The sequence below is a fragment of the Varanus komodoensis genome, unplaced genomic scaffold, assembly GCF_004798865.1.
Source record: "Varanus komodoensis strain SLA01 unplaced genomic scaffold, ASM479886v1 scaffold16, whole genome shotgun sequence".
Taxonomy (NCBI): Eukaryota; Metazoa; Chordata; class Lepidosauria; order Squamata; family Varanidae; genus Varanus; species Varanus komodoensis.
The window spans coordinates 21,632,592-21,657,484 of record NW_025335468.1 but is presented as its reverse complement, the minus strand read 5'-3'; the positions used below and the strand labels follow the sequence as shown (position 1 = coordinate 21,657,484).

Sequence of the window (24,893 nt, the reverse complement as noted above, 5' to 3'; positions counted from 1 at the left end):
AACTGGTCCTGTGTCTGTATGGTATGTTTCATGAGAGGCATACAGGATCACAGTCCCTCATAATAAGTAGTCAGATTTCCTGAGCCTATACAGAGAAGGGAAGGGAAGGCAGCCAGACTGTATTTGGGGTCATTTCTCCAGAATGCCTAGCTTTATACCTGAAAAGTATCTATTACCTACTAAAGCACTGAGAACAGAAGAATGAGAGAGAGAAGCCTATGAATAATCAGTTTTGGTTTATTTGTTTCAGCTATTAGCCAAAGTAAAGTCAAAACACTAAACATAGTAATTAATTGGGTACCCTAGAATACTTGGTGGACCCCAAGGCAGAGAAGCATTCATTCTAGACACAGTTAGAAAAACAAGTCTGCTTCATAAGCTTACATACGAACAAGAGAAGACAGCACTCCTGATCACAACTCAAGATATGCTTTGTTCAACAGAAAGGAAGAGCTATATTTAGTAGCTATTCACTTAACTATTGCAGTGGGTATAAACAAGAGAGATTTCAAGATTCCTAAAGTCCTGGTCCTTGACCCTTCTGTACCGCACTCCGCAAAAACCTTCAGCAAAGCTATTATGTCAGCACTATAACCTTGTCCGAATTGCCCTAAGGAAAAAAAAATCCTCCCACTTGCTTCAGAAGACCTGCCTTAATGGCCCCAATTCTTCACATTACACTAAGTGATTACATTATAAACAACCTGAAGCAGACTCCAAGCTCAGTTTTCAACTTCTTAAAGCTCTTAAGAAGGCCCAGAAGATTTACTTGTTTATTCTGGTCTTTCCCTGATTATATTTTATCTGATTTGGTTATAGCTGCAATTGTGCTCTAAGTTCTGTCTCATGCTGGTGTTCGCTGTGTTTTTAAAAATTTACTATTTTTTATTGCTGCATCAGTTTTTATTATATGAATTTTATTATATGCATTGTAAACCACCTCGGAGGGCTCCTCCCCTGAAAGGCAGCCTAGAAATATTTTAAACAAATAAGTAAAAACCATTGAGTTCATGCTGCTCGGTTTTATTTAGTTGTTGGTATTCCTTTTCCAAAAGATGTAAAATTACCTTAAACCGGTCAGTTCTTTTTTTATTCCATAAGAGCTTGACTGGTTGCTCACTCTCTTGGGAAAAATATGATTCATAAGGGACTGAAAGCCTAAGAAGGTCATTGTACTGTTTATTTTTGGGGTTGTCTGCTTTTGCTATAAAATAAAAACGAGCCCACCACACAGTATGCATTTCTTAGTTGCTTCAGAAGTAGTCTTGCCAACTTCACAGAAAAATGAAAGGTTACAGGAAAAAGAACACACATTTGCATCAGTGTCCTCTTGGACAGAGTACAGTTTTATTACCTGTACAGCGGCAATCTGCGTACAAACCAAATATCCCTCCCACAACATCAAAAGGAACTGCTTTTCTTTAGTGGATACCCTGCAACCTCTGTCACTTTGTACACTGGAAATGTTCCAAAACAAGCTTCAACAAAAGCAAAAGCAGACTACACTGGAGGTGAAAGAACAACCAAGTTCATGAAATATGTGATTCTGTGACACAGGCTGCTGCAATCTGTGAATAAATTAAGGGGATCAGACAAGGAAGTGATTTCAGCCTCTTTTCCCCAAATTAATGGGACTGCTACTGAAATTCTGCATCTAATTATTTATTCCTTATTTATTAATGATATTTCTACACTGCCTGATAATCAAAGTTCTCTGGACAGCATTCAGAAAAAATATTAAATTATTAAAATACAGTATCGACAGTAAAACACAGAAACATACAATTACAATATAAAGCACACCACAGTACTGGGAGTGGGAACAATAAAATCTAGCATAAAGAGGTCTTAAATTTTTAGGAAACAGTATTTTTAAAAACATTACAAATCCCCAAAGAGCCCCTAAAAATGCTGGGAGAATTGAAAAGTCTTTGCCTCATCCTGAAAAGAACATGGAGTAGGTAGCAAGCAAACCACACTGGAGAGGAATCCCACAACCACTGCTGTCCTTAAGAAGACCCTCTCAGTTCTGATACCATATTTCCAAAAGGCACTGACACCTCCAAAAAGTTAACAGGGGAACCCCATTCCCTTCGGTATCCAGAGCAGGAAAATTGAGAGAGGTTCTGTAACTTTAGTATTGATAGCAAACCAGTTACTGGAAAAATAACTTCAACAGCACAATTAATAAGACGACATAACTATGACAGTATTTACTAAGAACCTGAAAATCAATGAATGTATTTCTTTAATTCCAGGGAATCTTGGAAAGCAAAGAAATAAGCAAAGAAAGACATAAAGCAAGGAGAAAAAGCCAATCCCCAGGAAGTCAGGTGTGAACAGATCCATACAATCAAACAAAACATATATGGAAAGCCTCCTTCCCGTAAGAATACAAATGCCCAGGTAAATCCAGATTCCACCTCAGGGACAGGCACACTGGTGGTACAGTGATATTAAAAAGCAGTATATTCCACAGAGGTTATCTAGCATTTCTCTGAGAGTTTTACTGGGAACCCTGCAGTAATGCCATTCTGTTCCAGAACTGTCATGTATGTAGCTATATTCTCAAGATTTGCTGTGCCCCTTAGCCAGAGGAATAGGAGAAAAATTAAGGAGGCAGTGCTTATTGATCAGCTGAAATCCAGTATTGATGTAAAAGATGAGAAGAAACAAGCCGTGTTGTTTATATGCAGCTTGATTGGATAGGGAATACAGGTGCTGATTGCTACTCCATGTTCCATCATTAAGGTCTGGTTTGTCCCTGATTGGCTTTGGCTCAGCTTTTAACTGGTACTATAGCATACTCCTATTTCTGACTGATGCTGGTGTTTGATACTGAAAATCTGCTTATTTAAAGTGTTATACATTTTAAGAACTTTTAAAATATTCACAAATATTTAAACCTATTCTATGAAAGCTGTTTAAAACTATTAACTTGATATCTTTAAGGTCTGAACTCAATAAAATGTGGAAACTGGTAGTCAATTTGCTGTTTGTGGGTAAGAGGAAAGAGACTAAGGTCCGTTAGTTCAACTTTTTCATCCAGTCTGCAAAGGGTTCTGTCCCTCAATCAGTCATGCATGACTATCTCCTCTACCACAGTAAGAACTGCTACCCACTGATCTGTCAACTCAAAGAAGGAGTCAACTCAGAGAAGGACCTTTAATGTCTCAGCTCCCTCTTTGTGTAAGTGCCCGTTTGATATCAGACAGGGTCCAATGCCTTTGCTTTCGGCACCTGCTGAAAATATTTTATACAAATAAGCCTTTGTTGACTGTTTTAGAGAGGCACGTTCCAAGCCAATGTAGTAACAAATTGAATGGAAAGCCCTCAGTGAAGTTCCTGGATAGCAACCAATACCCTTCAACATCAAGGGCTTTTCTGTCTAGAGAGGTCTCTGTAGCTGCTGGGTCTGAGGAAAAGAAGATTGGATTCACTTTGGTTTCTTGAGTAGGCCTCTGAACTGTAATAGATATGTAATAGTGAGGTTAGTCCCTGTGACCTGGTTAGAGTGTTGGACTAGGCCTCAGGAGACCTGGGTTCTAGACTTCAGCCCATTAAACTCACTGGGTGGCTTTTGGCAAGATATTGACTTCAGCCTAGCCTATCTCATGGGGTTCTTCTGAAGATAAACTACACTGGAGGTCTGCATAAGCCATCTTAGGTTCCTTGCAAGAGCAAAAGAGGTGAGATACAAATTTATCAAGTAAATATTGGTAGCTTGGTGAAAGTTAAGGCTGAAATAAATCCTAGTGTGAGAAGTATAAAATGTGGGAGAGACCAGAAAGGTAATTTAAGACAAAAGAAGAAACTCTCTTAACATATTTGCAATAATTACCTCTTTTCATTTGCCAGTGAAAGTAGTACTGACTAAAGTCAGTCTTTATTGCTCACAACCATCAGCCACTACAAACAGTGACAAAAGTAGTCTGAGAAGGAATCACCCTCAGTCTGCTTTTTTTCCTGCTATCTAACGCTCTCTGGCTTTGGCTCCCAATTGCTCACACACACACACAAAGAGAGTGAGCAAGCCAAAAAAATGGAAGGCTGTCCATCAGACTTGCATTCTCTCTATCAAAGTCAGGATTTCATGACTAGAACACACACTTGGTCATGACCTCCATTAATGGAACTTTTTGCCTAGGTAAACCTAGTTATATGCAAGAGGTCTTTAATTTACATGCTATCTAAGTGCTGAAATGTGTGTTTCATTTCAGAGTGTGATTTCTAACACATTTCTGACACTCTGTTGACCACATACTTGAATGTCGGGAGTGCCGGCCATTCACACCTTTAAGCATGAATATCAGAGACATATAACATCTGAGACAGACCACTACAGCCTGAAGCTCTATACATGCAGAGGCATTTTTCTACTTGAACTCTAAGAAGGGGATCCAAGTCATTTATTTTATATTTATTTTTATATTTATTTTAAATTGTTAATTCGTTTTATATTTTTAATGTATTATATTTTAATTGATGTTTTGTGAGCCGCCCCGAGGCTTCGGCGAATGGGGCAGCATAGAAATTTTCAAAATAAAATAAAATAATAAATAAGTCTCACCCACCAGCAGGCACAAGGAGCAATTTGATCCAAATTGAACCTGGCTGGCTGAGCCAGAGAAACCTATGTGAGGAGGCTTCTGTGGGAAACGGAACGTGATCATGCAAGTCTCAAACTCCCATAGAAGCCTGTGTATATAAAGACAATGATGGAAAAAATACATCCATTAGAACAGTAAGCCCTGTTTTTGCTTACGAACAGCACCCTACCCTGCATCTAACAACTCAGTAGCAACCAAGGACCATGCAAACACAATGCAATCCCATACAAATTAGCCCAGAATCAAATCCACTCCTACTTTTATCTTCATATCTACCTTGAATGATTCTGTTGTGGGACCACACAGCACCCACCATACCAACAAGGGCAAAACTGCACTGCACATCTACTTTGAGGCATGCCATTATGTGCAAACAATGTGTTCCTTTTACCACTTATATTGACCAAACCAGGCTACCCAATGCTTAACTCAGACACCATAAATAAGAACAGAAACAATGGAGTACAGGAAATGTCCTGTGGTTGTAGTCTCCCTAGACATTCAGTAGTAAGACTTGAAAGCCATCATGCTTCAGCAAAAAATGTTTCAAAGAATGTTTCCAACATCAACCTACTCTGTTGGAATGTTTATGCGCTGCATAGCAAATGGGAATGCCTAGCTTACTACAAAATAAATACACAAATCCATAATGCATACAAGGGAGATACCATCATTAGACTAGCTTAAAAAGTCCAAAAATGCAAACATCTTCAAGACCTCCAGATCTCTGCATTACACATACTGTTACAAAATTTAACTTCATGTCCAGATATGCTGCTAAGGTGCTTAGGTAGTATAGGGTTCAACAGTTTTTCAGTTCTGTCTCTAGTACTGGATGCATTTGCAGTTTTTCATGTACAAACCCCAAATCATTTATACTTTAGAAGCTGCAAGCCTACAGGTGCTAACTTGGAAATAAATTCCTATAAGCATGAGTGAGTCTTACTTCTAAGTATAGGATTCTTTTATGTAAACTACCTTGGAGGGTTTTGATGCTAAAACATAGTCTGAAAAATATGGAAGTAAACAAATAAAATTGCTCCATACTTTTTCCAAATAATACAAGTTTGCATGATAGCTAAGTTATGAATGACATATTATGTGCTCCTAATGCAATAACATACATTTTGGCTTGATAGGACAAGTAATTCATTGTATTTTGATTCTTCCCAAAAATTTCCTTGTGGAGAGAGAATGTTTTGTGTTTCAAAATTTCCAAAATATTAGTAGACATATGCATTCTAAACTATGTTCTCATGAATTAGTATTTAAAGGTCAGCAAAACCCAAAATATTCTCCACTTAATTGGAGTAATTTTAATGTAACCTTTTTAAACCACCTATGCTAGGGAAAAAAACAGGGAAGAAAATATTTCTTCAGACTCTTTTTTTTAATCATCCAGAAAAAACTTCTAATTTCTACAAGCAAGATGTTTCAAGAAGGATTTGGAGAGGTATGAAATGTAACTATATTTTCACAAGCTGCTGAATAGTGCTTCACAGCTGGCTCAGCAACGCTCTGTTTATTTTCACCTCCATAAATGCTGGTAGATAGAGAATTTGAACTACAAATGTGATTGTCATTGTCAAAATTATAGACTAAACTGACCTATTCATCAAAAATGTTGACAGTTCTCACCCAGTCCTGCTCTCCATCATTACATTAAATAAAAGCACAACTTCAATTACTTTTTTTGCCTGTCTTTCTTAAGCACCAGATTTAGTGCAAGGCTAGAAACTGGATGAAAAGCTAGATTTGTAAAAGTGATAGCCTAGGAATTTGCTCTCAGATGTACATGTTACTACTACAACAAAAAGAACCCCATAAAATGTTATGGGCACAGAATCTCAAATCTATTAGACTGAAACACACGTAACTACCTGAAGACTATTTACCAATTTGTATTAATGTGTAACTATGGATTACTTTATTTGCTGCACAAAATAAGGCATATGTCCCGTTACATATGCCATTCTGATTTTACCAGTATTTCTAACACCCCACTCATAAACACAAAACAGCTGTTTGCACAACACAAGCCACAGCACATGTAAAACATCTCAGTCACCATTTTAAAAATGCAACCCCCACCCAGCTTTTGTTTCAGCATGTGAGCACAGGTTATGTGAGGATTAAACAACACTCACAGAAACCATGGTATGCTCTGGTGTCATGCAAGGGTTATTTACCTCCATATAATCCATGCTCTCTGGGTTCATACAACAATACACAATAACCCCAAGCAGGGGTTATGTATTCAACCTGGCAACCACAGGCAATGCAGCTCATACTGTCTTAAATGACCCACAACAAGTTGTGGTGTGCCATTAGAACACAGTCAGTCTTAAGCCTAACTTTTTGCTGCATTAATGCATTTCTTCTTCCAGGAATGAACACTCAGTTCACCCACAAAACAACAGTAAGGATCCAAAGCACATTTTATTTAAAAGATACATATTCCTCCCTTCTTTCAACAATCTCATGGCAATTGACAGAGTTCATCCATTTCTATCCTGACCCCGTGATGTAGGTGAAGCATAGTGACAGTGACTGACCCATGGTCTCCCAGTGAGCTACATGAGAATTTGAATGTGGATCTCTCCAGTCATAGTAATGTTAATGGAACTGAGATGCAAAGTTTTTTCCCATCAGTAAAACTGCCTTAAAATTGTGCTTATGTAATGATGGTAACAGCTTGTTCAACTTCCAAGTTGTCAGAGCAGTCTGTCCTTGGGAAAATTCTGGAGCAGTTTATAAACCATCAGTCTGCAAAAACCTTGAAAGAAACGCAGTGATTACTAGAAGCCAACATGGACCTCTTAGAAACAAATCCTGCCAGCTAATCTGATTTCATTTTTTGACTGGGTAACCTCCCTGACGGACTGTGGGATTCCTGTGGACATAGTCTATCCTGACTTCAGCGAACCTTTTGACAAAGTGCCCCATGATATCCTGATTAACAAGCTATCAAAAAGTAGGCTAGATAGAACATCTATCTGGTGTATCCACAGTTCGCTACAGATTGACTCAAAGAGTGCTCATCAATGGCACTCATCAAGTGGGGTAGAGCAGGGTTCAGTCCTGAGCCCAGTGCTCTTCAACTTTTTTATTAGTTATTTGGATAAGGGATGATTTGGATGAAGAGAACAATTATCAAATTTACTGATGACACAAAACTGGGTGGGAAAACGGATATCCTGGAAGGCAGAAAAAAGGTTCAAGGTAATCTTGAGAGGTTGGAGTGCTGGGCTGAAAAGAACAGAATGAAATTCAATAGGAACAAGTGTCAAGTTCTAACCAAGGAGGGGAAAAACCCCAAACACATCATTACAAGATGGGGAATATTTGGTTCAACAATACTGCAAGTGAGAAGGATCTTGAAATTGTTGCTGATCACAAGCTCAATATGAGTCAACAATGTGATTTGGCTGCAAAAAGAACAATTGCTACTTTAGGCTGCACTTCCAAATCCCATGAAGCACTAGTCCCCCTTTACTCAGCACTGCTTAGGCCTCATATAGAGTACTGTGTCCAGTTCTGGGCACACCATTTAAGAAAGATGCAGACAAACTGGAAAGGGTTCAGAGGAGTGCAACAAGGATGATCTAGGGACCAAAGGCAAAGCCCTATGAGGACAGATTAAAAGAACTAGGCATGTCTAGCCTTGAGAAGATGAGTGAGGAGACAGCACTCTACAAGTACTTTGAAAGGCTATCACAAAGAGGATCTCCTCCTGATCATCGCAGAGTGCAGGACATAGAATAATGGCTCAAGTTACAAACAACCAGATTCTGGCTAGGTATCAGGAAGAACTTTTTGACTGTTAAAGCAGTACAAAAATGGAACCAATGACCTAGGTTCTTCCACACTAGAGGCATTCAAGATGCACATGGACAGTCATCTGACTGGGATGGTTTAACTTGTGTCCTGCACTGAGCAGGAGTTGGACCCGATGGCCCTCTGGCCCTTACAAATCCACTATTCTATGATTCAAGCCACTGTAAGCACAATGTTCTTGCATGTCACTCTGTATGTACCCTAAAATTGAGCAATCAAGTTCCAGACAGTCTGTTTATACAGAATGGCTTCCAGGAACAGAGCTTAAAATATCAAATCCTTTCATAATTTAATCAGATTTTTAATGAAATCAGTTCTGATCTCAGTGACCAGTTTGCAACGCAGAGATTCACAACAGATATTCCCATGAAGGGTTGTTTTTCTTGTTGGAATGGGGGGGGGGTTGTGTACACTTCTTTCAAAACACCCTGAAGTTTTTCTACTCAGCAGAAACAGAGAAGACTGGCCCAGTCAACAGTAGGCACGGACTCTAACTCATCTGCAAAGATTTCACAGCCAGCATTAAGCCAGCCGGATTCTGGTATTTTTGTTTTGTTTTGACAGAATTCCACACTGTTACAAAAAGGGTACTAAAAAAAGAAAGGCCTTCACTGATTCCAGTACAGATATTTTATTTTTTTCACTCCTTCCAATAGGGAAGGGGTGGAATTTTGCCCCCCCCCACACACACACACACACAAGGAGAAGCTTGAACCCTCCTCTTCCATAATGACATGGTCCCAACCCAAATCCAGTACAGAAGAGTATAAAGAAAGCTAGAACACATACCCCTGCTTTGATGAATGTTTCATTTGGCCCCTAGAGAATGGGATAGTAATCTATCTAAGGCATGTAAAGGCTTTGTGGGTTAACGGCCAGCCTCTTAGGAGTGTTTACGTGTATTGGGAGTCAGGGTGATGCAAAATAGGAAGTTAATATGAATTTATTTTATTATTTTATTTTATTTATTAAAACATTTCTATGCCACCCCATTCACTGAAGCCTCGGGGCGGCTCACAACCTAAAATATAATACAAGAATAACAATATAAAACTAACAATATAAAATAAATAACAATATAAAAGAAGTTGCCCTGGCCAGATAAATAAGCAAATACTGTTAACAATTAAAATGACGCTTAAATAAAAAGGTCTTCGCCTGGCGCCGAAAAACAAATAACGACGGCGCCCGGTGGACCTCTCTGGGGAGCGCATTCCATAGATTGGGCACCACCGCAGAGAAAGCCCTCCTCCGAGTACTTACCCTCCTAATTTCTTTCACGGAAGGTTCCCGGAGAAGGGCCTCTCCCGCAGATCTCAAGGGGCACGGCCGGGCATATATGGATGTAAGCGCTCCTCAGATAAACAGGACCCAAGCTGTTTAGGGCTTTATAGGTCATCACCAACACCTTGAATTGGGCCCGGACTTCAATGGGAAGCCAGTGAAGCTGGCGGAGGACTGGAGTCATGTGAACATAACGCCCAGTCCCCGTCAGCAGCCTGGCAGCTCTATTTTGAACCAATTGAAGTATCTGGACCGTCTTCAAGGGTAGCCCCACGTAAAGTGCATTACAGAAGTCCAGACGGGAAGTCACCGGCGCGTGTGTCACTGTCGCCAGGCAGTTGAAGTCCAGGTAGTCCAATCAGGACTTAGAACATATGGATCCTGGTCAAGTTCCAACAGTGTCTCTTCCACAGTAACACACAATGATGATTGATTTATACACACTGCATCCCTTTGGCTGGTTTGGTATGAAAACTGTAGGTACACAATCTGACACAGAACGGGAGAGAAAGAAGTAGCCTTAGAGAAGTGAAAGCCCAGAAATTTTTTAGTGACTCTACCCCATAACCAAATGTGATCGGAAGAAACTGGGGGAAAATTCATGAATTAAAAATTGATCTGGCTCAATATAAATCAATCAGGTGACCACCGCACCATGGATCCAGCTGTAATACACTTTACATTCACCACATGCTCCAATTTATTTTGGATCAGGGAGTAGTGAGGACAAACTAGACAAGATGCTAAGCATGTAGCTGGCTCCTCTGAGATTTAGCAGCTGGGCAGGAACAAATCCATACTGATGCTATGATGCAAGAAGCAAGGAGAAATTCTGTCCCTGACCAAAGTTCCAGCCAGGTCAGAGGTCCCACAAAGTTATTTTCCCCAGAAGGAAACATTCATGAGACAAAAAGTTGTGCCCCCGCCCCCAGGACAGACACCAGCTGGGGGGAAGGGGCAAATTCAAAATGGGGAATTTGAGACAAAGGGTTAAAACCAACCAATGTCTTGGTGTCAATCCATATTGGATCTCCCAGGACTTCTATCCAGTAAGCAAACTCCAAACACAATAAAGGGCAATCAAATGCGAAAAGTCATGTTTAGACTGGCCAGTAGTTTCCCAAATTGCAAAGTAACTTATTTTCAAATAAATGCAGTTATGACTGGGCCACTATGGTACATCCACCTAGCACGTTTCTTTTACTCTGTATGTACTTTGGAATGCTGGAAGGGTATTATCTTAAGAAAGCCAATGTATGATGTCATGTAGGCTTTCTCACACCAACACTGCACACAGGCACAGCCCAGAAACTTGCTGCATCTGCCATAAGAACAAGGCAGGCTGTGCTTGGGCATCACAAGACACAGTTTTTGCATACAATCACTGGGTAAATTGCAGCATCTAAAGAAACTCCAACAACCCTTATTTGCACTGAACTCAAAGGGGCTTAACAGAGTTGTGGATCAATTACATTCTTAGCTACTGCCATTGCTCCATTTATCTGATCCAAATACAGTGTGCATATGACATAGGCTTATCCATGACAGAGCAATTAATTCAAGGATTGTTTTCACAATATTCCCTAGGTCTCACCCATCTGCACGAAGCCACATCTACACTTTGAGATGGCAACCTGGGTGCACCAACAAAATTCAGGTATTGCCTCAAAGGGCGTTGCACTAAGCACCTGGACATGAAAGCAAAGCAATAAAAAGATCTAGCAGCCCAAGCATCACTAATGCTATGCAAAGACCAATGTTTGCTTTATCCTGAGTTTTCTATCATGTTCCACAAATCTTCCACTTTAAAAAATGAAAATGGAAAGCATCTTAAATGATGAGGAATTTGTAGTCCTCCAGATGTTTTAGCCTACAACATTCATGAGCCCTAGCCAATGGTGAAGAGTAAGGAGAATTGTAGGCCAAAACATCTGGAGGGCCTCAAGTTCCCCACCCCTGGAAAGGGGTGGTGCAATATTAAACTGGAGGAAGTGAAAGTATTTTATAATCTTGCCAGATCCAGTAAAATTGTACTAGTATAGGCACTCCATGAGGGAAGGAACAAGTGTACTTATGGAATAAGTGCCCTTAATTAAAGCTTGAGTACATGCTCTCTTTTTATTCACCCAAAGACAACCTCAGTATTTTCCTAGATGAGTTACAAGGATTTCTAATCAAGAAGCACTATCTATTCATCTACCAGATGTTATCATATCATCTTGTCCAAAAACATATATGAATTAATGTTCTCATGCAGACAAAACTGACTTGTTTAAATAGTCTAAGCGTTACAATTTATCCTTCCTCCAACGGCTTTGGAATAGGGTTAACTTACTGTATCTTCACAATATGACTATGGGGTAGGTTGGACTGAAATGGTGACCTGTTCAGAGACAACATGCTACAGACCCACAACAAGCCACAGAATGTCATCCGAACCCAGTCACTATCTGATCCAGAGGGCTAAATACCAGACTTTACATTGTGGCCTAGCAGCTACCTTGCAGAATACAAATTATGCAAGCCTACCAAGACCAAACATTGAGGATTTGGAAATTTGAATCCTGGACTTGTCAGACCAAACAGTTACACTTGCTATGTAATATAGAAAATTTCAGACCTTTTATGGATCATGGGGTTTTTTTTTTCCTTTTTCTGGAAAACCAGAATTCTCACTACCAACAATGAAGAGTAAATTCTTCCAAAATAAGAACAACAGGGTGTGCAAAACAAGTAATTTTTCATAAATTGACAACTATGTGGACTTATTCAGCTGGCAAAACTACTGAGACATTTCTGAATAGGAGGGTAATGCCTAAATACTCAAGAACTAACCCTTATCAGCACAGTAATATAAATGCAACCATTTTTCACAACTCTTAATATTTGCACAACATCATCCATGCAGGGGATTCCAAAATTATATCATAATGGAATGCAGGACTTGGGGAGAAATAGTACAATACTTGTAGATGTGTCTTTAAAAAGTCTGTCCCTTTCTTCTTGGTAAGCCAAAGCAGTTTTGGAGGGAAGTGATTTTCTCAGAGAAGGGGTACTTCTTAGCCATTATCATATTTTTCTGATGAACACCCACACATTTTCCCCCCTCAGGGGTTCCAGTTGCATGTTTCTCCTTAGACATACATAAAATACATACAAAACCTAGGAACAGTGATCTACGCTCTAACATCCTCTACATGGGGCTGCCTTTGAAAACAGTGCAGAGACTTCAAATGGTTCAAAATAGAGCAGCAAAGCTGCTAACAAGGACTGGCCACCACAAACACATCATGCCAGTCCTCTACCAATTACACTGACTACCGATTGGAAGTCCAGGCCCAATTCAAAGTGCTAACATTAACATTTAAAGCACTAAACAGTTTGGGGACAGGCTATCTGAAGGAACACCTCCCTCCACATGTGCCTGCCCAAACACCAAGAACATCAGTGCAGGTCCTTCTCAAAGAGCCCTCTCCAAAGGAAACTAGGAGAGTGGCTACTAGAGGATGGGCCTTCTCAGTTGCAGCACCCCATCTGTGATACTGTGTTTCCCCGAAAATAAGACCTATCCCAAAAATAAGATCTACTACTATTTCTGGTACTTGCTAAAATATAAGACCTACCCCAAAAATAAGACCTAGCTGTGTTTATTCCCAGGGCCAGTGGGGAACATAAAGAGCCTTTTTAAGCTTTATTTTTTAACTTAACTTTAACTTAATGCACTGTGTGGAGGAAACATGATTATGCAGCTCTGCTCCCTCCGCAGGCAGCGGAGGGAGCAGAGCCGCATAAGCCTGTGCTTCCTCTATAGCGCTGGCTCCTGTCACAGGCAGAGTGATACCAAATGTACATGTATTCATGCTGTTGTACATGTATAAGTGTGGACTGTTGTACACATTAAAAACAAAATAAAAAAATAAGACCTACCCTGAAAATAAGGTCTAGTGTATTTTTGTGAGCCAAAACAAATATGAGACAGTGTCTTATTTTCGGGGAAACACGGTATTAGCAACCCCAAAGATGTGCCTGGCACCCACACTTTGTTCCTTTTGGCACCAGGCAAATAATTTTTAATTTACCCAATATTGTAACAACTAGAGTTTATTCTCATTTTTACAGTATCTGACTGTACCTCTGAATGAGACCTAGTGCAATGGTGGTAAGAGAGATTCTTGTATTATGTTCTAGTGCATTATGGTATTTATTAAATGGATTGATGCGTTTTTATTGTATGTGTTCCTGTACATATGCAATCATAAAATTATATGATTTATAATAATTTCAATTTACTAAACCGCCCAGGGATCCTTGAGCTGATGGGCAGTGAAGAAATTTAATCATATAATGTATGTAATGTATGTAATGTAACTAGAACTCCATGACCTGGAGAAAATGGAGGCGCTGTAGCAGAAAGGGGGCTACATTCCCTACCTCTCTATTTTCAAGGAAGTCAGCCAAAAAAAAGTTATCACTGCGACCCATATGGCTCATGCACACCTCTGACTTAAGGTCACTGCAAGGTGGAGTTGTGCATAAGGACAGATACAAGGGAGGAGCAAAATGTAATGCTATTGCCTTCTTTGTTAAATGTGAGAAGCACATAATTCGATTCGGAACCTTTGCATGGACTCTGTCTGTATGTTGTGCATCCTCAACCATTTTGTCCTGGAATAACACCACATAATTCACTGGACAAACCCAGAGGAAGCTGCACAACTCTTGCAAAGGTTCATCTTTAAGAACAAATATGGCAAAGTAAAGCAACAAAAATCACTTAACTAAAACTGCTTCAAATATTGTGCTCATGCACGCTTCAAAATATTGTCGTCCATTTCTTGAACTAAAACCAGGTGATTTTCTTTTAAGGAATTAACTATTTGTAGAGGAAAGTGACTGGATTCAATTTCTTCTGAAATTAAATGGCAGAATCCTAGTTACTTCAAATGGATTGTACTTCACATGGGAATCTGCATTTTTTCCAAATCACAGCAGTTAATAGAACAGCTAAAATGTGTAACACACAAAGCTACTGCAAAAGATGTTAAATTGGTGTATGGTCCAATTCTGCATAGCAGATACACCTCTGGTGCAATACAACAGTCACCTAAAGTAGTTTGTGGTAAGAACAGTCTGGAATTCTTGCTCAGCTATTTTCTAATTGCCCATGTGGAAAGACAAACTTGAGAGGCTGATTTGTTTTCTGAACTATATTCCCTGACCTTCCCACACCAACACCATCAAACTGCTTTTAAAACTCACAGAACCCCCACAATAGCATGCAATGCAACTTAAGAAATCAATTCCCTTTAGGCAGATAGGGAGAGACAAGTGTTTTTCTGCCTTGTAATTCTATGTGCATCCTTCTTTGGCTTATGGGTTGGTTGTTTAAACTGTTCTGGTACTGCAACTATTTGGAAGTGACTCAAAGATTAACTTGGTCAATAAATTGTTGCCCCTTTATTGTTGAAAGCAAGCTATATTTCTATTATGTTTAACGAATAGACTGCACCCTCAGTGCAAAAGAAGTTAGCTCACCTTATTTAGCATTTTATATCTCTTAGTACAGTTCAAAGTAACAACATGCTTTAGAATGTTCAGTGTCAAAAAACCCTAAGTCTCATTCATTGTAGGTCAATGTGAGGTCAAGAGGTTCCCCTTTTGTCTTATAATTTAACTTATCCATCAGACCATTAGGGGGAAAAGAGTTTAACTAAAAATAGTGAGAAGGATCAGATATCAGAAAACAATAGGAAAGCAATCTGGAGTTTCAGATAGTTCTGAAAGTGTGTGTGTGTGTGTGTGTGTGTGTGTGTGTGTGTGTGTGTGTGTGTCCCTGTGTGAGTGCAGGAGGGGGCATGTGTTACACAGGTAACTCCTTGTGCTGTCAATGTAAGCTCACAAGCCGTAACACCAAAACACAGGTTGAGCAAGGGACCTTTTGCTCTGCCTTTGTTAGTTTAAGGTCAGGCCATAAACATTATTTTAATGCAGTATTTGTATTTCTTGGGACTAATAGTTCAGCAGTCTTGAAATCCTTTGTCTTCCTTGTTGTAAGAGGAATGCAGCATACCGCACACGTTCCCCTTACAACAAGGAGGACAAAGGATTCAGTGATCAGGAGACAATTAGTCCCAATTAGGCCTATTTCGCAGCTGAGTGGAAAGGGTGGGGGAAGGGTGCTCACATTTTCAAGAAATATGTCCCTCTGGCAAGTTCCAGTGAAATCAATAAAGCTACAAGTCTGTTACCAGGCTTGCAGCTCACATACAAAATTGTGCTGAGCTTTATGAAGCTTCTGACATCTGGGGTTCTTTGAACACTATTCTGTCTGATAAATGATGCAACAAAATTTTGAAATGTGTGGTATCTGGTTTAGGGTAAGGAATTACAGTAATTCTAATAATTTCGCACCTATCATCAAATCAGTGATGGGTACCATACATATCCAGCTTGCAATTCATACAACCAACAGGCTAACTTTTTGGTGGGGTGGTGTTTAGCCCTCATGGGATGCAAAGGTGTTTGAAAATGTTTTATCCCAATGAATGCTAAAACATTTATTTTAAACAATGGCAACTCATTTTTTAGATTCCATATTCTTTGTTTTTCTACTTGCTTTAAAGGAATCATATGAAAACTCCGGAAGGACTAAAATGGTTTTCACTACCAATCATCAGAATACGGTAAGGTACCTGTAAAATACCCACAGCAGTATGATTTGGCTTTCAGCATATGCATAAAATAGGCAAATTATGTGAATCAAATACAGGTAAGATAGATGGGTCTTTCATCTTGATAACAATTCCAAGGTGGCTAAAAAAGTTCCAAAATCAATGTGAATGCACTAAGAATACTTACATGTGTACATGTGGAGGCTGGAACCTGCTCTGGTTAATGTTGTAGTGTGTGAATGCCTGGGTTGGATTTGAGCTGTATTCATCCACTGAAATGGTAACTTTGCCTTGTGAAGGAATTCCATGAGCCATGCTTCCTCTTTATAGACATGAGCAACTTACAACTTTCCAGAGCAAAGGATGGGGATGGGCATTGTGTTTCAGCCAACGTCGGAACCCAAAGATCTCCTCATGAACTCTGCAGACTTCTAGAAAAAAGCAGAACAAAACAGGAGAATTTATTGGCAAGAGCTAGCACTCCACCTAGTCTTTGACAACTTCCTATTAGTATGTGTATTGATATTGATATTGCATTTATATATTCCTAATCCTATGATATACTTAAAACAAACTCATTTTCCAAATACGTACCATGCACACACAAGACGGGTGTATCAACAAGTTTGAGAGTTTTGACTATTTGGTGGTACAGAAATTAATTTAATATCAAATAATAATTTGGTAATAATAATAATAATACTTCAGTAATAATACTGAAGAAGTATCTGTGAGGGCTGGGGACACCCTAATGGATGGGAGAGCCCAAAACAACCCAATCAGAATTGAGCATTCTCAGTGGCCAATGAATGCTGGTCTATTGTCAGAAGAGGGAGAATACAAAACAAGAGAGGAGAGGAAATAAAGTATCTGGAAAAGAAGCACTTCAGATTGCAACGTTATTACTCCCAAATACAATTAAGCTTCTTATTTTGACTGGGTTAAAGTATATTTAAGGAGTTCATCATAAATTAAAATGAATGGGCAACTCTTTGAAATTTTAAAGAAATCTAGTGTGCTAATTATAGGTGTTTCTGAATTTTTTTCTAATCATACAGAATTCAAAATGACTTTTAGTCCAATACGTCCTCCATCCCCTTTCTTCCCTCCTGCAAACATGGATTACAAACACAGTTCCATGTTAGCCACTCTCATAACACTGTAAGACAACTAGCTTTGCATTATTGAAAAAGAAACAAAAATATTCATCCATATTCCATAGTTTAAGTGACTAGGAATATCAAATGTTTATATAAATCTATCATGATGTGAAGAGATTTGGAACACTGCATACAGGTCTACATTCCCCATTTCAAATATGGTAACAAAGTTAGAAAAGTTCTTAAAAAGAATAAACAAACAATCAAAGTGTTTGAGAAGTTTACAAAAAAGGCGTACAAGAATGGAGCTTTCTGGTTTAGAAAATATCTGAAAACATATACATGTCACTTTGAAGTTTATGAATTATGTTAAAATGGTTAGCGTTTTATTGCTTTCTCTCTTGCTCTTATAGTGGAATTCAAGATCATCCAATCAAATTCACTGTCACTGGGTTCAGAGCAGGAATAATTTCCTTCTTAAAACAATGTGTAATTAGCTCATCAAATTTGGTATCCTAAGATGTAATGACTCCCATTAGCATGCCTTTTCAAAAGATTTGATAAAAATATGTCCATTAGCCAGAATGGGTAAATAGAACATACATGTATGCCCCTGAATAACAATTTCTGGGGAGAAATAAGAATTGGTGGCCAACACCATCATGTCCCAGTTGTGAGTACCCAGAAGCAAGTAGCAGTCCATTATTGGAAACTGAATGCTGGACTAGATGGACCTTGGTATGGCCCATCTATCACAGCAATTCACATGTTCCAAAGTACGGAAACTACAAAAAGTGCCATCCTTTCTACAGTTTTCTATCCCCTACCATTCCAACGAGGCCTGCCTCACTTCTCTTTAATTATTTAACTCAAAGGAATTTATTAAAATGTATGAGAGAAATGTATTAGTTATTGTCCCATTCCCCTGAATGTAAAGAATTATTCATTCTATGCAAAAAAATTTACAATTATATACTCTAATATTTAGACTTTAAATCAAAGCTGTAAAATATTACTTTGAACTATATTATTCGTTCATTATGCAACTTGAGCTACACTTTTCTATTCTCTTGTATTTCTTCATTATATATATTTGCTCAGGCCAAGATGCAATTAGATGTGTTTGAAGCATTCATAATCATCACATTGTACCGAACTGCCTTCACTATACTAAATTTCTCAAAATAATTCCATCTAAAGATGTATAAATATTAAGTCACCAAGAAATTAGTTAACTTAATTAACGTACTTGATGCATGCCTTCTCCTACCCTAACCCTAACCTTACCATTTGCACAAACATCTTAAATCCCTCCACCTACGCACTTCAATTATCATTAGATAAAAGCAAGTTATGGACACAAGATATACTGAAAGCCAACAAACTAAGCAGAAACCTAAAGGCAAAGCTTCTAATTCCATCTGTGAGGAAAGAAACTAGCAAAATGGACACCAAAAAGATCTTCAAGAAATGACACAAAGACTACTGTGAAAACAAGTGGATATTCAAAATGGTAGTCATTTCAACTGTTAGTGTTGAGCCACAGTGAGCCTTCTGGGTTGTGATTAAAATCCAAACAGATAAATAGGTGTGTAGTTTCAGTATGTGCAAAAAAGGCAGCGTTAGTGTGTATATTCTAGCTTTAGCTTTAGTAATGCTTACTGAAACTGTGAATATCTTGAATTATTAGCAGTTTTGAAAAGACGGGCGCTGATAATATACAAAAAACCACGATGCTATATTTTCCTACAGTGATGCCATAAATGAAAACAGAATATAAATTGAAATATTTTGTATAATACATAAAATAACTCTAAAATCTAGTTCAGTACAAAATGCTACAAAAGGGCTTTCCCAATGGCAGATGGCCTTACATAAGTGATTTATTTTATTATTTTACAACCTCAGGCCTATGTAGGCTTCCATATGTTAAGCAGGTTAAGCAATCCCACAACTTCCTATCCAGGAATCAGGATCTTTCTTGCCTTCATTCCATATACAGCAAGTATGGTGGTTAGTTAAGGTCCCATCAAATGGATCTTGCCCCAAATCTCTTGTGATTCAGGCTATTTCAGAGAGGGTGTTTCCAGTCTTTGTCTCATGCTCTGACATTATAAAATATATATAATAGTGCAGAAATGAAATTGCTGGAGTAAGACTCCCTATGTCAAATCTTTGCCCAGTTTGGTGCAGGAAAACTGCCTACAAATTGTAATGAAGAAATGTTCCATACTAACTTTGCAGCTGTTTCCTTAATTTCCTCCACAATTATATTTTACTGTTATTTTGCATAACAGTAAAACACAACACCTGCTTCCAATTGCAGTTCTGTTGTGAAGACTGTAATTCTCTTTTGAGATACTAACCATGAAGGCAGTGTGCAGTGTGGAACTGCATAATTGCACTGCACTGAAAAGTAAATACAAATGAAAACATCTTCCCGTTAGAGAAATGACTGTCATTAAAAAAGAATGTTAGCCCTGAGAGCTTAGGGATGGCGAAAAAGAACGCACTTGTATTGGGAGAATTTTAGTCTTGGCATAGATTAGGGAGTAATGTTGTAATGGCATGGCCAATTTTTTTTATCTCCCAAAGCAGATTCTATTGGGTAGAATACAACACTAAACACAATCTTATCCTTTTTCTGCCCTGTAGAAAAGATAAGCCACCATATTTTCATTGAGTGTAGGCAAGAAGCTGAATTCTACATTTAATAGTTCACAGAACTAAAGCGGGAAAACAAATTGAACTCACTAAGAATAGAATGTCTATAGCTAATCCTATATACATGTTCTATAAGAATCAAAACTTTGAGAACATTCAGCTAACACAAAGCTCAAGTAGGCTATTGAGAAAAATATAAAATTCCATAATGTCCAGTTTCCCTGAAATTTATAAAAGTGAAAGATTACAATTGCAAAATATTTCTATGTAACTTCCTGTACACAATGGTTTTAAAATATATCTCAGTGACTATGGAACTAATAAATATAGTTATGTAGTATTCCTGAGCAGACTGATTTTAGTTCCATTTTATTAATAGTCTTCAACGGTTTTCTAGTGCAAAGCAGCTCTCATATCAGATCTGCTTTAATTGGGGACTCTTTGAAGACAATGTAACAGAGAAGCCAAGTACTTCAAAACTTTCACAAACAAATGTATATTAATCTCCCTACCAGGACTTGTGTTTCATAGCTATATTTAAGATGTTCCTTCAGTATTTCATTTATTGTCATAATTATCAAGTTAAAATGAGTTGTAAGGTGCTTAGCATTATAGAACACACACCCTCTACTATTCCATTATGCATTACAATCTTATACCATATATTACTGTAAAATTCAGGAGGCAGGATGAGAATGACAGTAAACATCCTCCAAGAATATAGTATGTTTCCATAATGGAAAAATGTCACAAAAGCATATAAACATACTGTTCCAGTCTGAAGTCCATAAAAGATACAAAGGCAGAGAATATTTAAGTCTTTTTTATCACAACTTTTGCCCTACAACAAAAAAGCATAGCAAATGTTTCAAGTGTGACTGGGTCACCAAATGTCAGTGCCAAAAATGCTATTTTTATATACATAGTAAATGAAAGAAAAAAAGTAAAACTGCAGTGGTGTGAAAAGAACAAATAAGAATGTGAAGGGGTCTGGAGAAGACTACACACACACACACCTTCCAGCATTTGAAGTTTGGGGTTCCTGGACTTGTTACTAGCTTTAGGTGGAGGACATTTAGAAGTTCCTGAAGAATTAGAAATACAAGAGTTAAGTAAGATTACCTCATTACAAGTTCATGTCAAGTGGACATTATTCTGGTTTGACAGAGCAGCAATGCACTGAATGTATAACCCTAAGCATGTATATTTAGGGGAAAAAATCACTGCAACTTACTCTTCGGTAAGCTTTGCTAGGACTGCATAGGACTAATGCTATGGTTTAGGCTGCAATCCACTCACCTGAGAAGGTATGGTATTGCACTTTTAAGCTCATAACAATCGCAAAGAAGAGACATGTGTCTTCGGTACTTCATTCAGCCTTTTCTAGCATGAGTTTATCTCATCACTACAACCATGTGCCATGTTAAGTTGACGCAATCGGTACCTAATCCCAATTTATATCCACCCGTACCAGCATATATTATAAATGCAATATTTCTTCATCCAATGTATTCCTATCTCCGCGTAGGAGCCTTATGGGGGAGTGCATAAAAGTTATATAAAAGAAACGTTCACTAGAAAATCGTATCCCCAATATGACTTACAAAGCTGAGCCCATTTTCCATTCACAAAAACTGCTGCTCTACACACAAACGCACCCCTTCGGAAACCCCTTCCCCTTAGAGCAAACAGCCATCCTTCTGCTGAAATGATCCATTTCCCGAGGCACCTTTAGTTCAGAGGCAGGCAAGAGCAAGCAAGTAGCATTAAAGAAGAGAGGGGAGCACCCGTTTGCACACACACGCGCACACACACACGCACACTACCTCCACGCGGCAATCAGTCCGTGCCCATCTAAGCCGTGCTGGGTTGTTTCTCCCCCCTCGCCTCTGGGCAACTCTCCTGGAAAGGTGGCTGCACTCCTCTGAATCCACGCTGGGTGTTTGCTCTGCTTCCTCCCTGCCTCTCTCATTCCCTCTTCCCAGTGCTCGGAATGATTGATCACAATCAGCGGCCAATAGCTTTGACACCGCACCATCCAGGCTTTTCTACTACATCCCCCCCACCGCTTTCCCAACGTCATTCATCCCCTTTCCATTCAAGCTGGCATTATAATCCAGATCAAATGCATTTTTTTAAAAAGCCTCTCCTTTCACATTTTTGAACTGCTCCATTGTTGGGGAGCCTCTCCTGTTCTAAGCCCCTTTATTTTATTTAATTAATTAAAAATAAACCCCTTTACTCTACATTTTGCGTGTATGTTCGTGCGCGCTTAAAGTTTTCATCCTCCTCTGCTCAGATCGCAACCATTAGAGAAATCTCCCCCCATGTGCCCCACATTCTCGGCCACATTTACATTACACGACAACACCTAGCAGGAGGTCGGACTGGGGATGGTGCGGGAGAAGAGGTAAACGACCTCATCATGCAGCAAAGAAATAATAGTAATAATAGCAACTGCATACATTACGGGGGGTAGCAGTTCCACCTTTCTTTTCCTTCCCCTCTTCCCTCTCCACCCCACCCATATGCATATCCCCAATAAAATGCCCAAAGGTCTCCAAGTGCCCTTAGGCCGCGCGAGGGGGGGGGGAGTCATTGATTTCAGGGCATGCTTTGGAGCAAGAAAAATGCAAGCAGTCTCGCTTGCATGTGAAAGAGACATGGAAAACTCCAGCTCGAAATAGTAAAGAAACCCATTTGCTATCGTTACTTTTTGCACAGTTCTCGCCCTCCCCTTTTCTCTTGCTTTGGGAACGAGATGTTTGGGGGGGGGGTGAGAAAATGCGTCTTCAAAATGCAGGGAATATGGGAAGAAGAAACCATTTGCCTCTCCCCCCACCACGCTGCCACTCCGCCCCACACCTTCCTCCTCCCGCCAGTCACACGTTTCAGTTTTTAACGCTAACTGTACTTTGCATTTCACTCCCTCGATCTGCCGTTCCGCCTCGCTCTTTCCAGCAAGCCCTGCACGGCGCACGGCACAATACTCCCTTTTGGCCTACCCTCCCCCGGTCGTGCTCTAACATTATAACCCCGATCACCCGAGACTTTCGAGTAAACAGCCAGCAAAATTAATCTCCGCTGCCAAATCTATTCCCAAACAGCCGCTTCCAACCCCCTCGCCCCCTCCGCAAGAAATTAACGCAAAAGCACGGAGGGGGCAGAAAGAGGGAGGAGAGATGGGGGCATTGGAAGCGGGGGGGAGGAGGAAGAGGGAGGAGGAGGAGGAAGAGAAGCAGACACTCGCGCAGATCCGCAAATTAGCTTTCTGAAACAACAATTTTTGCAAAAATAATCATGATAATTTAAAAATGAATCCAGCTCTGGGTGAACGGCAAATAAGCCGCCAGTTGGAGTCTCGATTATTGTTTGCTGCTGCGTGCCCTCTCTGATCCCCTTGTACATGACAAGGCACCTCTAACCCAGGGCTTTGTGTTTTGTTATTGGTAATTCCTTCTCTCCCTCTCTCCTTTTCCTTCTTCCATCTGATTCCTCTTCCCTTTTCTCGGATCGGGGTGGATGATTTTACCTTCTCTCCCTCTTTTTATTTTCCTGGATGTTGATGTGTATTCCTAGGGATGCCTTCAGTGCTGGGGAAGGAGCCGATCCATGAGGGGAGGAGGTGAAGCTGCCGAGAAAGCTGGTGCTTACAGAGAGCGGAAGAAAAGGAGGAGGAGGGGGGGGGAGGCGAGGAAAAGCTTTGCAAAGGTGGACGGCTGGTGCAAGGCAGGGCAGAACCTTCGACCTTCCAGGATCCCTGGAGTGCAAGCGAGAGGCAGGCACAAGACAGACAGACAGAAGGGAGGAAGGAAAGAAAGAAAGTAGAGCCGCCTCGATGTGCACGAAGAGCGAGAGAGGAGAGAGAGTGAGAGAAAGGGGAGCCAAGAAGGAAGAGTGCAGTGAGTAAGGACTGCCACTGGGGTCAGGGAGCACCAGGAAACAGGGCGGCCAAGGCGCTCTCCTCACACACACATATACACACGCACAGGCGCGCGCACGGAGCCTGCCAGCTCCTCCTTGCTGCCGCTGAATCTTACTCCACCACCACCCAACCAAAAAAGGAGAGCATCCCCCCCCCCCGCTTGCCAAATCGCTGCAAATCTTTCGCCCTCCCCCGAAAGCTTGAACGCTAGAGGAATGCTGGGTCGCAGGAGACCCAAGGCACGGAATGGGGTGCCCTGCAAAACATACTCGTTATGTTGCCATCATCGTATTTATAACAGTAGGACGAGGATTGTTTTCCATTTTAAGAAAGCAACAAGGCATGTTTTGTAAAGTATTCGCGATGAAAGTGTGTGTTTCACCGGGGGGGGGGATTAACATTAGGATGCAAAAGGGGCTAGTGAAGGAAAATTAATGCTAACACGTGTGTGGAAGAAAAAATGTCCCATTAATACCCTACATGTATTTATCTGGAGGAAATCCTTTTTATTATAGACTTCGGTATACACACCTTTGAAAAATCGAGGTTTTCATTGTAGTTTCTGGTAACAAAACAGACAAATGGCAGTTGTAACATTACCACCAACCCAAACAAATAAAATGGAATGGAATCACTCAGATTTAGTACAAAGAAAATCAGGAAACTTTTAAGGGCAAACCCCCCCCACACACCCAAAATCCTGCTTACCTGCTGCCTTTTTGATTTGACATTTTTGATGGCCTTCTCACTACAGAAACATGAGGACATTCTCAATTATTTTCTTGCAATACAATAGGCAGCC

At 39.9% G+C, this 24,893-nt stretch overlaps 1 protein-coding gene across 5 annotated transcripts in view; it reads right to left on the bottom strand.

The window, feature by feature from the left end:
- The window catches only part of MPPED2 (metallophosphoesterase domain containing 2), a 176,731-nt gene extending 152,645 nt beyond the window's left edge, over positions 1-24,086 (bottom strand). Inside the window, exons 1-3 of one of the 5 annotated variants that reach the window (XM_044425776.1) lie at positions 23,699-24,086; positions 21,183-21,251; positions 16,590-16,833 (exon numbers count right to left, since the gene is read on the bottom strand). In XM_044425776.1, the coding sequence (XP_044281711.1) occupies positions 16,590-16,717 (128 nt within the window). In that variant the 5' untranslated portion in view covers positions 16,718-16,833; positions 21,183-21,251; positions 23,699-24,086. Of the gene's footprint in view, positions 1-16,589; positions 16,834-21,182; positions 21,252-21,465; positions 21,536-21,637; positions 21,658-21,992; positions 22,065-23,698 lie in introns of those variants that run through there. The other 4 variants (XM_044425775.1, XM_044425777.1, XM_044425779.1 and 1 more) reach the window with 4 other exon arrangements.
- Positions 24,087-24,893: the final 807 nt, after the last annotated feature.